Below are 19,276 nucleotides of genomic sequence, written 5' to 3' on the forward strand. Positions count from 1 at the left end.
GTTCTTGTCTGCTTCACTGGGGACCTGATTTTCACAACTTTTACACCCTACAGTCACAAACCACATAGGCTACTGCAGAGAAACATTTTGTGCAATTTTGTATAATTATATTTCAAGAGGGCTGTTATTTCTGAAACTGAAATAATATCAATTTCCTTTCAAACAAGATATTATGTTAATTCAATATAAAAAAAAAAAAAACCTCCTTCCATTTCTCATTGTTTAAAGGAAAATACAATGAATGAAAATATACCTGAGAGGAACTGTTAGGCTAGAATACTCCTCTACACCTGATCCCTCATTTGAAACATTAAATGGTATCCTCAAGTCTGTCTTGCTATGTCACTGGATAATAAGAGTCTGCACCTGTTAGAATTTAACCAAGTATTAAAATATTATATCTCCAATAAATGAATACTGCCCCAAACCCAAAATTAACTGCAAAAAATTATTTTATTTTTATTTTTTGCAAATGTAACTGCTTATCCAATATGCAGTATGTTTGATTTAAGAAGGAAAGTTACACACACACAATGCTATTTGTATTACTATGGTAAAGCAGATTTAGAAAAAGCACTGTCCTTTTTTGTGACTCAGGAAGATCAGTATTTTTTAAAACATAAAAAGAGCTGTTAAAGATGCTTCAGGCATTATGCTCATTGGTTTGTGCAGGAAGATGCACATAATCCACATTGCCAATTAATATAAATATCTCTGGATATATATCTGGAAATAATGAGCTTTTCTTCATGTATCTTACTTGGCACACAGTATGTTCCAAGTAATAAAATACACTGCATTAACAGTCTCTTCTTTATGCTTCCAATACATTTGGTTACCAACTAACTAGATTTTGTATTAAATTCTAAAAATAATGATAGAGTATTTAAATGTACTTACCAGCATACTTGATGTTTCTTAAGCAAAATGAAAGAGAAAGGCCCATTCTGACTCCTCCTGCACAGCAGTTATTCCAGTAATGAAAAAGATTTGATTAAATAAGGTGTTACAGTGCTACTGTCATATAATACAGAATGGGTTTTTTGTTGTTGTTGTTTTTTTTTAATCTGCTGCTTTTTAGAGATCATCCATACGGTTTTCGTGCTTGAGACCAGCATCGAGTTGAAGCATGAGGAGTGATTACAAGACCTCTTTGTGCCAAACTACAATAATGCTCTTTCCTCTGAAAAAAGTTATCATCTGAGTAAGATGCACAGCACAGGAAGCCCTCACCCAAGAAACACACAGGAAAGAGTTGTAAGATTATACAAAAGCATGACGCTTTTCTCAGTACTTTCATTACTACTGAAAAATTCAGAATTTCTAAAACTCTGCAATAATACTATCATTTACTCAGACAATATCTGAGTGGCAGTGAGCAGCAATTTACCCATTTTAAGAGTAGAAATGAATGAAGGATACATTCTCCTTTTAAAGAGTATTTTAAAAAAGAAACCCTGCCACTAATCAACCAGAACATTTATCTGTATTCCCTTGTAAATCACACTCTATCAAAACCTCTCTGCTAACTGAAATTACACTTACACTAGCCTTTTAGTAAGGCTCATGATCAGTCACCTCTTCTAGTCCCTTCCTCTAAGTGAAGAGCTGAGAGGCCAGATGCATTTATTTGGCAACTACCTGCTCCTAACATAATACGTTCTAAAAACAGCACCTTGATATATCAAGAAAGGGAACACAGCATTACAGATTCATCTGTCACAGATCAGATGGCTTCTAGGAAGGAGAACTCCCTGCACAGAAAGATAGTGCAGTGAGTTCCAATCTGGAATGCACAGAACGAAGTCTGAACTGAAAAACAAGACAGTGGCACATAATTTCCAAGAAAGAATTATTAAAGCAAAGATCAGAATTGAAGCTATGGCATTACAGTAAATTAAACTGACACTGAACTATACTATTACATTCATACATCAGATTTCACGAAGGGACACTATTAAAAGAGTCACAGTGTTGAACAGAAAGGATCATAAGAAGAGAATGAGGTCCAAGTCAGCCAGCAACGTAAGTCAGCAGTTAGACGCACATAGTTCAGCAATCCAGATGGCATAACTTCCTTCTAAAGTTATCAAATCATCCTAATGTGGCCGCACACTGACAGGATGTTAAACAATCTTTAGAATTTCTCTAACGTAATTGATGTCTGGTTTTCTTAAGTCTTATTAAATTCAAAGAGCTCCTGGAATACTTGATTCCATACTAGATTAATATTAGTGTTTATGCCTCATCTAAAGAAATACAAGCACTGAAATTATTCTTTCTTTCTGTACGTTCTCCCCCAGCACTAAGTAATCCACATTCTACAATCAGGCACTGCTAAGTATAGGTGGAATGAGGTACAAATGGCAAAAATATGAACAGTGAGGAAATGCTTATTGAAAATCATCTGAAAAACCTGTCAGTTTCAGAATACTGTAGATTTAAACTTATGAGTTAGGAGTCACACACTCAGAGAATAAAATAATTGGTAGTTGTTTTTAACAGATTATAGCCACAGATAAAACCAGAAGACATTCGCTACGTAAAGTGAATCAACTCAGAATGGTCTATCAATTGGATCTGACTACACGCATCAGGACACAATTATTTAAATAACAGAAATAAGATGAATGAATTTTCAGCTAAAGTGTTACAACATTGCTCAAGTCATTCAATTACCAGGGACCTCAGGTTTTTCTCTTGCTGGCAGACTGAACAGAAAAAAAAGCATAGCTCCAGTCAACATCAAAAAGCCAAAAGAGCTCAACTGGTTTAACATGAGTTACAAAAGCAACAGAATCTCAATGAAATTCAACTTTGGAGCCATTTCCACAAGACAGCATTTTAAGGCTGTGCAACCTCAGCCATGCTATTGCCTTCCTAATAACGTGATTTTTTTTTTTAAGGGGTTAGAGAGGAGGGTGGGTGTTCTCTTTTTAATCAAGTCCACATTTTTGAGAAGGTGTATGATGCTTGTGAACAGCCGAAACACTATGCAGAAACATTTACTAAATGAGCACACAGGTAAAGTTGTGCAAAGAATCCAATCAAACAGAATATAGCAAGTATGATTTATACTCTACAGATAGTACTAGTCTCAATAAGATGCATAATACACATCAGAGAGGAACACTGATCACCATACTGCTTTCAAAGGAAGTTAGACTTGCTTTATGCACTCTGGTACAGTCATCATTTACTCAGTCTTCTAAAGTCAGTGGATTTTGATAGTGTTCTCTAGGACCTTAAAAAGAATTAACTTCTAAATGTGATTGAACTGGGAGAAATCTGTTAAATCACCTGTAACCAATTTCAAAATTGGCTTAATGTGATTTGTTTTCATTTTCTACCTTATAGCTAAATGCATTAAATGAAATTATTCAATGAATTATTAAAGAGAAATTTAAGATTACTTAAAATCTCTGAAATTACTGCAGCAACATTTACCTCCACAAGATTAGATTCTCAGACATGCTTTAATAGAAATTAACACCAAAACTGCCAAGACTGAATAGCAAAAATACTGCTGTCAAAAGACACCCAGAAAAGGAGAGAATCACAAAAACATCACCAAGTTACAAGCTCTTTCCTTTACCTTGCCTGTGACTAAAACTACGCTATTAAACTGTGATTGTTTTCCTCATTCTGTCATACAAAAAACAATCAGTCTCAACACTAGAAAACTTTACTAGTGAGAGGAAAATTGAGATATCAGCAAGAGTTTATTAAGATTAAAAATGTATAAAAATATATTTTACAACAATTTCTAAGTTTTACAGCAGTAGTATATACAACCAGCAGATACTTTATCCCCGTTCTTTTTGATTTAAAGATTTGCTTCTTTGAGCTAATTCACTTGTCTTCTGTTTACAATCCATGTCTTACAGTCTTATTCAGTTACAGCAAAAGTTGATGCTTCAAAGATCAGGATGAAAATTTAGCAGATGGAAATCCTTTTGCAAAGGATAGCTGTTTTCATCTAGCACAAAATGGCTTTTAATCTCCAACAAATAGAATGCTTCCGTATCTGCTAGCAGCGAATGACACAGATCTGCCACTATTGTGCCATAGGTTGCATCCGAGGAGGGCACTGCAAAAGACAGACAATTCAATTTATTTCTTAACTTTCATAATAGCACCTAACATTCAGGTTTTACCCCTTTGTGAAAGTTACACTGAATTACCAGAAGAGCAGATCGGCATCCAAACAGGATATTATTTGCTTTTCATCTTTAAAAAAAGAAGTATATAAGCATGTTTCTCTCAATTGTTGAATTATAACACTTGTGAGTCACAAACAAAATGAAGATGTATCAATGGAAGCCTGTCTGAAACACAGAGGCTGAGAGGCTTGTGTCTGTTCAGCCTAGAGAAGTCCAAGAGGGGACCTGATTGCTTATAAAAAAAGTGCAGAAGGCAAGTGAATGAAACTAGACTCTTTTAGTGGTGTGCAGTGATAGGACAAAGAGCAATGGCCAAAAACTGGAACATAGGAAGTCCATAGAAATATGTGGCAGAACTTCCTTACAGTGAGGACGACAGGACCCTGGAACAGGCTGCTCAGAGAGACTGTGCACTCTCCTCCTTTGGAGATATTCAAGACACATTCAGATGCCCACCTGCATGACCTACTGCAGGGGAACCTGCTTTGGCAGGGGAGTTGGACTCTAACTGTAGAGGGACCTTACAACCCCTGAAATTAAAATTAGACACCGTTCCTAGTTATTTATGTGACTAATATATGACAGCTACTTATAAAAACTTCAAAGAGATTTTATTTGGCATGTAAGGAATCCATTTAGTAGCCAAATAATTAGTTACACAATGTATAATAGATACTCATAGAATCTCACCTTTTACTGTTGCTACTCAACTCTGAACCTCATGATTTTACAGACAGCAACTGAAACATTCTCATTAGTTTTTTTTCCTTTGTTTTCAAAGTCTCATATACCACACCAACTTTCATCACACTTACCCAAAATCTCATCTATATCTTAACTGTTACTGAGTAAAAACATTCCTTTCACTGAGAACTTTGCTGCCTGTAGTGTCTGTACTCCAAGTTAATTCATGCAACAGTACCTACTGATCTGTTCAGCCAGTCTGCAGGTATATTGAGGAAGATTTTTTCCATCAGCTCAGACACCACATGTATATTAATTTCATATCCTCCATCTTCCACTGTCATCAAAGCAGGTCTAAGTACAAAAACAAAAGGCTATTGAAAATTAGCTGCTGCTTTTTGTCTAGTTGAAGCAAAAATTGTGAATGAAAGTAGTACAGTGTAACACGGTTCTCCAACATATCAAGAAGTAGAAAATCTCTATGCACATATCTATCAAATCTGTATAGATAGAATATGAGCTTAAAATACACCAAATATCACTATACAGTGTTAAAATAAGTTCTAAAGCTATCAAGTAAACCTCATGCTAAGACAAATGCAGAAAGCCAGGCTTTATTAATCTCATCTTTACTTGAAAGAGGATGAGAGCTACACTAAATATGGTTTTTAAATCCACAGAGCAAAAACATGTAACGATAAAATGAACCCAAAGATTTGATGTTTCTACTACAGCTCAAATTTCATGTCTTGAGATTAAAGTAGATTGAAGGTAAAGTTCTTCCATTATCAAAATGAGAAACAATTCTTTTCCATTTAAGAAACAGTTTGCAACTCAGGTTAAGTGTACAAAGGAATCATAATAGCAGTGGGAAAGTTTATCTTTTCAGTTCACTTGTGGAACTGAATTATCCTTGTGTTCCAATCTTCTGCTAATATATTAGAGCCAAAAACCTAAACACACGAACGTAACTCTAAACAAATCTGGAAGAAATTCATCTAACAAGTAATACTTATCCTGATCTGAATTTAAAAAAGACAGTTGTCTCCACATAAAAGAGAGGGATTTTTTATATATATATATATATTTTTTAAAGGAGTCTTTTACTCCAGCAAGATTTCTAAGTTATATGTAACTTCAGATAAGTAAAATAAAATACACAAATATTTGTACATCTAAAGGTTCTCTGTGTTATTTATTATTTACAACTAAATGACAAAGCATATACATTGGAGTACTTAAAAGTCATAGTATTTAAAAAAATCAACAACATTCCTTATGTAACTTTTTATGCTGGACCACTCATGCAATCTTATCAGTTTACTCTATATGAAAAAATTACAACTGTAAGAATCTGTTGGCAGTTTTGCAGCCACCTCACTTCTCCACAGAAGATTCGAATCACTAAGATGAAACACCAAGGAAAATACTGAAAAAAAAAAAGACTTTAGCTTCACAAAGATGTATAGAAAGTAAAACAACACTAGGCTAATGCATAGTTTTAGTATGCCATTACTAAAGAAACCAAATGCTTGAACATACTTCCACGATTTACATAAGCAGGCATAGTATTTCAAAGGAGGTACCAGCATGGTGGTTATTAATATCAGATCCAAAGAAGAGATGGTCTTACAGATTAAGCTCATATGACCATAGAGAAATCAAAGCAAGTAAAGTTCCTTTTCTGGTATTTGTCAGTAGTACTTACAGTATTTATTGATCTTTAATTACTGAATTCTAGCTGCTAGATGTCAGAAGTTATACAAACCCCACAGCTTTCAACTGCATTGATAACTGAGCACACCAAGGAAGTTTCTGGGAGACAGTTAATTCACAAATACTGATAACTTTTGACCATAATAGTAAAAACCTGTTTGAAAGTTTAGAATGACTTATAGAGAGATCATAGCCAGCTATGCTGTGCTCCCCTTGAATATTAATAAACTCACTAAAAATATGAAAGAATGATAAGTAATTAATCTGCAACTGTCTGTTGCTATCAGTAAGTCCCATTACGTAAAGCGTAAAGCTTTGAAAACCAGGGACAAAGGTGGCCTAAGAATAGTAGATAAGCTCTTAAATAAAAATTCCTCTGCCTTGTTTCTTAGTTTTCAGGATTTCATCCAACTTTTCTTAATCATATCACAGCCCAGAAGGATTATGGAAGTATTTACACAGTACACGGTACTTCAGTAAAGATAAAAGTTTAGCATTCAAGTCATACAATAACATAGATAAAGCAAAACCATTTAAGCATATATACACACTTATAAGCTTGCACCTTCAGCATTTGAACAAAAGAAAAAAAATCAGATGGATTCACAGCAGATTAAAAGAGCTGGGCTCCAATAGTTCAGATGAAAAAGTTGGTGAACTATAGCACTGATACAGGGATGACAACGACCTACAGAATTGAAGCCATTGATTATAAGGCTACATAATTCTCTGACATATAAAGAACCTACCATATTATCTATTTAGTATCTTAAGTATTTGTACTCTTAAAATAATCTTATGTTAGGTTTATTAATTCCTACTCTTCCCTGAATTGCAAAGCAGCATGTATAATTACAGACTAATCGCACATTATAACTTCAGAGTTTAAAGCTACATCTACTCAATTATGTAAACTATACACACGATGTGCTGGTAGCTAGTGTGCTGCTAGAAACTCAGGATTTGTTGCCATCTCACAGCAAGAAATTAAAAGCCTACATGAGACAAAGGGACGTGTTAACAATCTGCAGAAAAAAAATCATTTCTACCAGTTGTGCAAGCAGTTTTATAAAAAACTGTCTCTCCACGCTATTAAATAACACAATAATGCTCGAATAGCATCTTTAGTTACATTGTTAAAATGAAAAATTAATATTCTGTCGCAAAGTGAGAGATTTTTATCTCATTAGGGATATGAATGTACTGTTATCCTCTAAGACAGAATTTAGAAATGCTACATCAAGGAGATATGTTCTTACTGAACTAATCAGAGAAGAAAACATCAGAGCAAAGGTGACAGACTGTGAAGAAGTTGTGCATTTAAGTTCAGGATCAACATGTGTTCAAACGCTGGTAATCCAAACACTGGGAGCCTGTTCTCATTTCTCTCCTTTTGAGTGAGAGGGTAAACTGATGTACTTCACATAAGTATTACGAAAGAGGTGGGGGAATCTTTCCAGTTAAAAATGTAACTTTGCCCCTTAACTCTCTCTCGTGAAAAAAAAAAATCAGCATATAATTCTGCTATGATACTTAAGTTTCCTTTAGGCTTTTGAAATATAAGAGCTTAATAAGTATTTAATGAGTTTCTACATCAACTGGATCTGTTTAGTTTCTTTAAGTAAATATCCATCTTGTGTCACAGTGCCATCTACTGATAACTTCACATCCCTGCTCTTCAAGAATTCTATTGAAATAATTTGCTAGTACTATTCCCACAAGGCTAAAATCAAATAACCAGTTTAAAAATGTGGCTGTGTTGACACAGTTTCAAACTTAGGCAGAAAGAAAAAGCACAGGGAGATTTTAAGCTCCCCCCTTCATCCTAACTCACTGATACAGTACTGTTAAAATCTTACTACACACTATTCAGAAGTAAAAAGTTGCATTATGCACAGTTAGAATTCTTTGTTTAAAACTACTACAGCACTTCATGAATCGATCTTCAAAAACTGCTTACAAAGCCAGAGATCACACCTTGTCTATCACCTTAAATACACAATTTAATGTGTAGGTAAGAACTTAAAAGTTGCAGTTCACTTCTCTACTAGAAGATATTACTCTATTTTTTTCTTGTTTACCTGTAGAATAATTTCACTTTGTTGTAGGGCAAACATCTAAAACATTGCTTGTAGATCATGTTTTCATCTGCCTGAAGTTCCAAGCCACATTTGGCACAACCTGAATACGTAATTATAGGCAGAGAAGCCAGAACACACTCCAGGGAAGTGTCAGCATGGAAGATGAGCTGTCTGTACTGACCAGTTGAATAGTAAACTTCAGCTCTCTGACATGAGCTTTCACTTGTATCACTCCTATAGAAACAATTTCAAATAATATTGCATTCAGTTTTATAGATAAAGCAAAATGAGTAGGTATAGCAAAATCTAAAACCAAAATCATTAATAAGGCTTTACGATTTTTCATTAGAAAATAAGATATTTAAGAGATTATTTATATAGTGAATAATTATTGTGCTTTAATATTAAAACTAAAAATTCACAGATGTACTTTCTTCTTAGTTACTGTTGCAGTAGTTACCAACACTGAAAAGCTTGAATAGAGATTAAGAGAATGCAATTATTTGCAATTATTTTCAAAAAGTACTGACAAAGTCCATCAGTACCAGAAAGCAATCAAAATTATTTTGTATCAGAAGAAAGTTGATCTTGCAACACAAGTTTTCTGATGAGATGGGCCAAACTGAAATACATTATTCTGTGGTTAACAGAATATCTACTTTGGAAGTAAAAGAAATACCATCAATAGGAGAAGATTCAGTTGCTTTTATAAGGATAAATATAACAGTGATTATTGAGTGTAAGTACATATAAAAAGGTAGAAATAGAAACATTCAAATGACTAATGGAAAATTATTTCATGAAGACCTATAGATCTCAACATACATAAGCAAATCAAATCTCATGCTACGTAAGCTTTAGATACGGACTGTTGTATTTTCCTTTTATTTATATTTCCTGTTGTGTTTTATTTTATATTTCCTGTTGTATTCATCCAAAAAGTTTGACTTCCAAGAAATATCTACATGCCAAGTCCATGATCTAATGCATCTGATGCATTCACACAGTACATAGGTAAAATCACCTACACATTCTAAGTTCCCTTCTCAAAAGGGAGGGTGAACCAGTAGAAGTGTAATATAAGGCACGATTAGAAGTAAAAACTAATGTGCCTCCATCCTGATTCAGAGAGATACTAAAAAGCAAAGCTTAAGCAACTTGCTTTCCACTGCTTTTTATACAGAATTGGAGTTAATCCTGTGATTTTTTTTTTAATTATTACTACTTATGTTTAACACTAGCCTTAGAAATAAGTTCTCAATAGCAGAAGCTGTTTCACCCTACTTCTAGAGAATTAAAGTGCATTACACAAACTCTTCTAATGGTAAATCACATTAATACAATTGTTGGCACAAGCAATGAAAGTTGTTCCAAAGCTATCTGTGGCATAGCACCACACTGCAATACTGTCTTACTAAATAAGGCTACATTCAATTTGGCTGGACACAAGTCAGCAGCCTGCTGAATAAAATTCAGGCTCTTTGAACTGTGTTAACTTACATATGTAAGAAAAAAAAAATCCAACACAGCAATAATATACTCTACTTAGCTACATACTACACCACACTGATACTACAGCACTAAGGATAACTTTACCTGAGTTTTTTTCCTCCAAATGTGCTGAGAGATTTGTCATTTTCATAAGGGATGTTTTGCTTTTCTGGAATTTTTCTTTAAATTCAATTGCTCTTTTGTCATCATCAAACAAACACTCACAGGATGACCATGGAGTTGTGTGCAGTTCAAAGTCACCCGAGACAGAACTGTGTTGGACCAGTAGGTATTTAAAATCCCACAGATGGCCTATAGAACAGAGAACAAGTAAAAAAGTTTAATTTTTACATCTTGGTTAATTTATAGGAAACTGAAGTTGTAGGATTGAGTAGCCTATGAGTCCTATTTCTTGTTTTTCTTCCACAATTCCCTTCCTTCTCCTGTTGGAAGTGTGGAAAAGTAAGGAAACAGTTGTGCAGTGCTTAACTGTCTATCAGGTCAAACAAAACCAGAAAGAATAAATTTGCTTTAAATTATATTTAATAGTTTCTGGTCACACTGATGATTTGTGTGCATCCTGAGCAAGTTTTCAGACAACACCAAGCTGAGTGTCCAAGAAGGAAAGGAAGTCATCCAAACAGACCCAGACACGATTGAAAAGTATTTTACGGTATGATAAAAGTACATATTGTGACCCTAATCTGGTCTTTGAACTCAGCATTGCCATTTGGGAACCATCTCTTATAGACACCACCAATTACATTCTACCTTTTGTCCTTAGAAAGCCAGTCTATGGAGGAGACAAAGAAGGACACTCCCCTTCTCCTCTATTTCCCTTATTTCCTTCCCCTTCCCCTTTTCCTTCAGGAAAGTTACAACACTCCTAAGAACTTCAAATATCCCTGGAATTCTCAAACCAGCAAGATCCTATTGCTGTCTACCCTATGTAATTCCAATTTTGTCTAAGGCTAAGCAACTGTTGAGAAATACCATCCAGAGACACACCCTAAAGCAGGATAGTTATAGCTGCTAATGTTTGTGGAAAGATATGGGCATGGTTATCTACCATGGTTGTCACCTCCAATGGCTTTAGACTTCAGCCCTGAATAACTGCAGGAACCTAAGCAACAGACAAAAAATTAAAAAATAAAAGGTATACTACAATCCTGACAATGCCAGAGAATTATAGCTTTCCAAACTGCACTGGCAACTGAATTGTGCCTATCAAACAATGGCCAATGCTATTCGGCATCCTCAAAGGAAAGAGGATGCCTCTGGATCTGACTCAATCCCTTTAAATATCATAACATGACCCTTCTTCACCAAGCCAAGCAAAATATTGACTGATACATATATGTTTGCTTTTCTAGTGGCAGGTTTGTTTGTTTTTTCCCCTGAATGCTCACATTCTCATATCCCTGCATAAACACTTCCAGGCCAATATGCACAACGTTACTGCAATACTTCTCTATGTTTCTCTTTAAATCATGAAGATATTCCTACTACATGACAAAAAGAAATACACCACTTCTTATATTTGCCTTAAAAACTTAATCAGTTTGTTTTTTTTTTTTGTTTTTTTTTAAACCATGAGATGGAAAAAAAAACTTATTGTCAACAACTGTTAGATGCTTTCAAGAGGTAGAATCTTATGCAGTTTAAGCACATACACAGCTTAAAAATCACAAGCCTCCATTCCTCGCTCTACAAGTCTGGGCTACCCAGTCTGCCAGTAACACATGCCCCAGCTGTTCTGTGACTAGCAGCAAGAATTGGTATCACGCGCTTTCCTCATGTAACCCACTCGCACTACTAGCTGGTGTGTTGTGTATTCTTGTTTAGTATCACGGCAGTTATCTTCCTGGCTGTCATACTTGGACCAAATGTTCATGGGTGTTCTATGATACATATTTGAACAGTTGTGAAATCGCTTTTACCTTGAATTTCAGATATAATCTTTTAATCATTAAAACACCAACCACTAGCTACACAGAAATCTAGCTGGAGAACAAGACAAGCTTTACAGAGAAATGCAAATGTTCAAAACTAGAAAGAGCTGCATCAACTTCTCTGCTTTTCTACTTTAACCATCAGTGAATTGTACAGTTTTTTGTCTTATAAATTATTTGTGACATTTAGTCAACTTTCTTTCCGCTCCAATACATAGCATTAAAAATACATTAGAAATTATCTATTTAAAAAAACCCACATTATTACAGCATACTAAATTCAATAAAAATTCTAAGCCTTTATCCAGTAAAAAGAATAAATCTGCTCACAGCACAGTAAGCACAAAGTAAAAGCCACGTAGATTTTAGGTAGTAAAGTTAAATTGGTGAATGCTTAAATTGGACTGCCTTCTTCAGGTAGTCCAAGCAGGAGGTCGTGCAGCTGTGACTTTAGATGAGTATAGGCTATTTCTAAACCCAAGTGGAACAGACAGAATTTAGAATCTATGTATGTAGGTTTTTTTTTATGTAGAATTATGTAGAAGTTCCCAGGTAAATTTTCACTACAAGGTTAAGCTTTGAGTTTTATTTTGTACTATATGAAAACTGACTTAAGTAAGGTGAGCACAACATCTGAAGTAATACAGAATTTATTTCCTAAATGTACCCATTTATGAGAAATGTAAATGCTGAGTAAACAATTTAAAAGCCAAGAGTCAGATATTCTAAAAGAACAATAATAGTCACAGTTAAAACACAGGCGATGCAATTCTGCAAGAAATGCAGTTAGTTAATGGCTGGACTAGAAAGCAGGACCACTGGGATTTGAAACCTAACCCTAGGTAAGGCAGAAAACAGGCAGCACAAATGAGAATTAGAAAAAAACAGCAATCCATGGAAGACTGAGCAGAACTAGTAGCTTAGTTCACACCTTTCTTTTGTTTGTTTGGTTTGGTCAGTTTCTTTTCATTTTATATATGGTTATGACAACTAGGCTCCAGTGCATCATGTCACTAGAACCGAATTTGTGAATACTCATGCTTTCTCAGTACTGTAAAATGAGTACACGAGTTCTGCTGCTGATGGCATTACTTCCAAATAGACGAGAACTGTTAAAACATATTTTCAAAATATGATCCTTTTAAAGAGACCTGAACAGAAAACAAGATCAGCTGAAAATTTTAAAGCTGTTAATAAAAACAGAGAAATCCTGTGACAGCAACCTGTAAAGGTTTTACCTTTTCTTCTCTGAAGTTGAGGGCACCAGGCAGCCCCTGCTCCCCACAGCACCATCTTGTAGTTTTGGTCTCTGTTCTGTTCTACTGTAAGAATAATTTTCCTCTGGTAGCCCCCTTTGTAGCTATAAACAGATTCTGGAAAATTTTAAGTTATATGAGTTGTTATATAGCACAAAGCATATTAACAAACAAATAATACAGCTCAATATTAAGATAAAACCATGCTACTATGTTTTGAGTGCAATTCAAGGTAAACAAGAAAATACATACAATTCCTTCAGGACAAAATGAAAACTTTTTATGATTGCTTCAGCAAGATCAATCTGGTTTGAAGGAACACAACGAATATTAATTTACCTTTATCCACCTAACTACTTAGCAACAGGACACCTGCCTAGCAGGTATCTGAGCATCTTTGAGCATATCTTACTCATCATCCTGACAGGTGTAAGTAGAAAGAAATTGTACTCAACCTCTCAGCAACAGATTCCCATAATTATTGATGTGGAATACACTGAAGCAACTGCTCTACAGTTTTTCTTAGTGCATTACAGTCACGTAAAACACAAACTACTGTTGACAGTATATAGAAACTGACAATGTAGATTTTTACAGCTCTTCACCTATGTGAACCTGTAAGTTTCAGTTCCAAACTGAACTACAATTATTTTTATGAATTGAATCTTTGAACAAGAGCTTTTGCTTTAAATGTCCTAATCAGAGATGCATACAATAATAAGAGATTCCTATCTTCAAAAAAAATCAGCTTTTTAGTGAAGTTTAGTTTTTATCAGTGAAGGTGATACCGACAATTCATTTGAAAAAACTGAATGTATTTTTCCCCATTTGGCAAAAGCACTAACACAAGATGACAGTGTAACATGATCAAAATAAGGTGAAAATCATCACTGAGAAACTGTTGTAAAGAAAAAAGTCACAACAGATAAGCATGGAAAAGAGGGGAAATCCTCCTCCAGCAGTTAGGAAATACACAGCAAAACACTGCATAAAGCACACTGCGTAAGAAGACTGATTCAGTTTGGTTTTATTCCTTTAGACCCCCAAACCGATTCCAATTGTGTGAAATTAAGTCAGAACCATTATTTCCTCCTGGCAAAAATTCTAAAAGGTATCACTTCTGCTGCAATAGGTGTAATAAGCTCATTCCTTCCTGTAAGCATTTCTACAATTCTATATTAAGAGCTGATGTATGGCCTGAATACAAAACAGTGGAAGCAAATTACCAATTTTAACATGGAAAATGACTTCTGTAATAGGAATTCCAAATTATCTGCATTTTCTATTAGAGAAGAGTGTGACTATTTGCAAGGGACCAGAATAGGTTGCTCAGAGAAGCCATGAATGCCCCACCCCTGGAGACATTCAACAAACACTTGGATGGGGCCCTGGACAACCTGATCTATTGGCTGGCAGCACCACCCACAGCACTAACAATATAGCATTAAGATTCCTTCTAATCCAAGCCATTTCATGGTTCTATAATAATATGAAAATTTCTCCAACTAAGATCTCTATGAGTTGGTCTTCATAACAGTTTTATTTGTGAATCCTATCAAAAATGTGAGTGTGGAATAGGAAACAATCCACCACAGGTATAATTTAAATAGCAATTTTACAGGGCAATGAAGATCCGAAACTTTAAGTCCAGAGTATGAACGTACCTGTTAATATGGCAATGCTGATAATTTTTAAGATTGAGTGAACCAATGTGTTTGGCTGAAGCTGGTCGAGCTGAACATACTGAACACTGTTCAGTCTCTGAACTTGCCTTCGTGGAATATCTTCAAAGTGAGGAAATTCTGATGATACATATGCCAATAAGCTATGGAGAACATCACCATTCACCACAGGATAAACTTACATAAAAAACAATGAAAGTTAGAGGGACTCTCCTTTTTGAGCTCAGCAGTTTAAAATTTATCAATTGTGCATATTTAAACTAACGAAACAAAAACCATTCAAAGAAATCTAAGGCAGGAAGTCCTTGAGATGAGCAATACTTGATTCAAAATCAAAATGTACTTAGTCTGCCTTCTCTGGACAACATACCAACATTATTTAGTTACAGTATTCTAAAGTTACACCAAAAGTAACAGAGTCCTGGTATTGTAATGTAGTAGCCATTCCTGATAATTTAACCCTGAACCCATCTTAAATAAGTCACAGTAACCAATGTCAGGAAGACTAAGAACAAAGCTATTTCAGGGAGACACTCGTGCTATCTTCCCCTTTTCCCCAGCGCTCCACAACTCAGGTATCTTTGAAGCCCCCATACTTAATAGTCTGCAAATAATCTTCCCTAATCTTCTCATTTTCTTAAGCCTTGCAATTTATTGCAAACAACTCTCATGAAACCTGAATCCACTTATTATTGAGTTCAGTGATGACCACTGTGTACTAAACTCAGCTCAATTCAGAGTTTTGAATGGTAACAATTCAACTTTGCCATAAACTCCACATGCTCAACTAATGGCATCTCAGCCACACCTTGCCTACCGGTCCTGCAAAACTTCCCTGCAGTGTTTTGTACTTTTCAGTTATCTGTATTCCTGTTTTAACCCACATATAAGGCATTGCCAAGAAAATGCATTACTCTAATTGGTATATTAACACAATTTTATGAAGGAAACTTAGGCGCTATTATCTTACATTCTTCTGGATTGAGAACTGAGTAGTTCCCCAGATTCAGTAACTGACTGGTAAACGTAGACTGCAGCATTATTTCTCCATACCAATGATTCTCATACATCATGAGATCTGCAAGAAAAAAGCAACCTTATTAAACCATGTCCTACTGTACTGAAGTTCTTTTTTTTTTTTTTGCTACAGAACCAAAAATCTTGAGGTGGGATCCACATTGGATCTTTAATTTGGACTCCTCTCACTTTTTAGCTTACTACCATTACAGAGTCTCATCATCTGCTGCATTGTCTTCATTCTCAACTTCTTTGCCTGCCCTCTCCTTCTCTTTCCCGCCTTGGTTATTTCATTACCAAGGACACTTTGCATCTTAATGTATAAGACAACTATGGCTGACATTCATATATACAAGAGACTTGACAAAAAAAAATGTGGGAAATTCACACAAATAAGTAAAGTCATTCAAACAGTTTGGATATGTTCACTTACACAGACAAACAGAGGAACTTCTGTAATTGAGATGTATGTAATATGCACATACACATCTACTGCTATTTCCCATGGAATGTTGACAGAAGAGTCGTATGAAAGGTGAAACTACTATACACTGCACGAGAATATCACGAGGAGCTGTACACCTACTTCAGTCTCTTAAACTGCTAAACCAACAATTTGCATGAGAGGGAAAAAAATTACACAAAAAAAAAAACCCTAAGATATCTCAAAGTAAAAGGATTACTGAAGGACTTCCTTATAAAATAGTAGATTTTAGTTACATGATTCTTTAATGTCGTTTAAGCAAAGCAGAAAGAAAAGCTAATATGTAATGGGTGAATTCTAACAAGTACAAAGTATTCATATACTTCATACACTGTAGAGAAGCCCAAAAATTAAATAACTAGCACAACTGATTTGTAACAGCACTTAACAACTTTCAGAAACAACAGTTTCAAAACACTGCCAGGTCACAGAACACATGCAACCACCTAAAGCACTTCTATATTGTTAATCCTCTGCTATACTTCAGATCAAACACCGCACCAGAAAAGGACAACTGAGTATTTCCTAGAAGGGAATATTCAATGTTACACTGCCAGGATGACTACAATGATAGAAACTTATATTGAACAATAGAAGTGATACAAGTGATGTACACAAATGATGCAAAAAAAAACCCTGACAGATGTCCAGCCATAATTCCAAATTACTAATTACACACTGATCTACTTCTAAGAGGCATTTCAGATCCATATTTAAAAACAAACAAAAACAGTTCTCACCTGTAAGTAATACGATATCTCCAGGAAACACAGTGAGTGACCAAAACGCAGCACCACGCCACAGCACCACTTTTCTCTTAGTTTCTGACTGGTCAATAACTAAAATTGTCGCTACAGGAACTTTACATGAAGATTTTGGTCTTGTCTTCACCTGTATTTCTTTGATAAGACAAGGGTGTACTACCACGACCAAAACATTGTACTTTTGATTTTTGCAGCAGCAGTCCTTAAGTGGTGATAACAGTTTCCCTTGAGGCTTGAACTCCATCCTCTCTTGAACCACTGTCATGCCAGAACCGGATGGAGAAGAATTCAATTTAGCTCTTTTAGATTTAAGCTGCTTTTTAAATGTTGTGTTAAAAACATGAAAAATATCTTCAGATTTGCGGGCTCTTTTATAAGAGCACTTATGAGAGATTTCTACTTGAGAGCACAGTATTCCTGAGCTCAATTGTTCAATATGGATTCCATTTGTGAATTGCCCAGCAGGAATATTACATGCATGAGACTTCCCTCCATTTTCATTAGTGCTTCCTTCTCCTCTTCTATCTTCAAAGCTAATGTCTTCCTTATCACACTCAGGACTGAAAAGTTCAGGAGAGCTTGGACACTCTTGCTTACATTCATTTTCAGCCGAACTGAGACATCTTCCAGCATCAGTATCCAATTGGTAGTCATCGCATTGCCTTCCTTCATGTTTATTCTGTGCTTCTGTCTCCAATAGTTCCACAGCTCTATTCTGCATCTCATTCTGCTTCTTAAAGTGACCCCGTGCAAAAACAGCTATCTGGCTTGAAGTCATTATACTACGAAATTCGGTATCAGTTGACACCGCAAGATCTGAACAGTTACTAAATTCTCCTTTTGGTTTTGACTCTTGATTTTGGGGGAAGAACATATCCAGATATCGATTTAGATGTTCATGGTGATCATTTCTGTAATCCAATTCAACACCTTGCTCCGCAGAGCTTAGGTGTATGCTGATCTGCTTTGTACTACCAACCAGGTCAGAAATGTCAGAGTCCCTAATTTCTAAGGGGCTGGTTTTTCTTTCAGTGAGGTTTGAACAACTGTCACGTGATTGTTCAAGCTGTCTACCCGATTTCACAAATTTCTGAGGAAAGCAATCTGCAGCATGATCTGGGTTTCCACGTACGTGCCTATCTTTGGATATCTGAAAATCAGAATAAATTAAATCTCTGGTCTTCTGGGATGTAGTAGCAGAACTTACAGGTACAGAATATTTCAAATATTCCTTCACTACCATTAATTGCTCCTGTTCAGACTGCTTGGAGCTGCAGTCATTTGTGGGATCTGCTGTGACTACAGAGCTTCCTGTCCGAAACACTAACTGGTCAGTGCCTTTGTTTTCTTCAGAAAAAAGACTATGTATATCATAGGAACAGTGGAGTTCTTTCCACTTTTCAACAGCAGGTATAGAACTACTTTGTTCAGACACCTCCAGCTGGCTTGGAATACTGGGTGCTCCAACAAAAATATGAATTTGAGGTCTTTCTGACATTTTACTTTAAGTGGTGTGGCTTATACAGTAACTGCAATACTAAGTGTTGCCAACTATATTCAGATTCTTCCTTATTTTAAGGTATATAAACTTCATATTTAATCATCGATAAAAAGTATCACTTAAAGCCTACACAGTTAAATGCACAATAAAGAAATTGAAGTTACTGACTGTGTCAAGTAAAGAATACCAATTCATTTCTCATTCTGATACTTGGAAATGTGGCAGATGTAGACTCGTAGTGAAGATAAGAATGCACTGAATAGATCCTAACAAAGTTACCAGGAATCAAATTTTATTAGTAGTTTACTCATGCTAATGAGCAGGCTGGTGTTCAGATATTATAGTTTAAAATTATAAATATAATAAAAATATTAGAGCTATTGATGGTTACTTCAGAGGAATTTGGTAGAAATGTATTATTTTACATACCTATAAATTAATAAGCCTGATTTAGCAGAAAAAACACTACATTAGGTACATTAGGT

The 19,276-nt window shown here is 35.3% G+C and overlaps 1 protein-coding gene across 1 annotated transcript; it reads right to left on the reverse strand.

Moving 5' to 3' along the window:
• Positions 1 to 3,825: 3,825 nt before the first annotated feature.
• SHLD2 (shieldin complex subunit 2) lies at positions 3,826 to 18,788 on the reverse strand. Its single transcript, XM_065746110.1, is given in 9 exon segments — positions 3,826 to 4,090; positions 5,086 to 5,201; positions 8,645 to 8,834; positions 8,837 to 8,878; positions 10,241 to 10,447; positions 13,326 to 13,460; positions 15,008 to 15,202; positions 15,996 to 16,103; positions 17,267 to 18,788. Coding segments are annotated over 9 exon segments (2,688 nt in total). The 3' UTR covers positions 3,826 to 3,917.
• Between the last annotated feature and the right edge of the window lie 488 nt (positions 18,789 to 19,276).

Source organism: Cyrtonyx montezumae, unplaced genomic scaffold (genome assembly GCF_038088225.1).
Source record: "Cyrtonyx montezumae isolate F1298 unplaced genomic scaffold, pur_monq_1.0 scaffold_4, whole genome shotgun sequence".
In the NCBI taxonomy this organism is placed as follows: domain Eukaryota; kingdom Metazoa; phylum Chordata; class Aves; order Galliformes; family Odontophoridae; genus Cyrtonyx; species Cyrtonyx montezumae.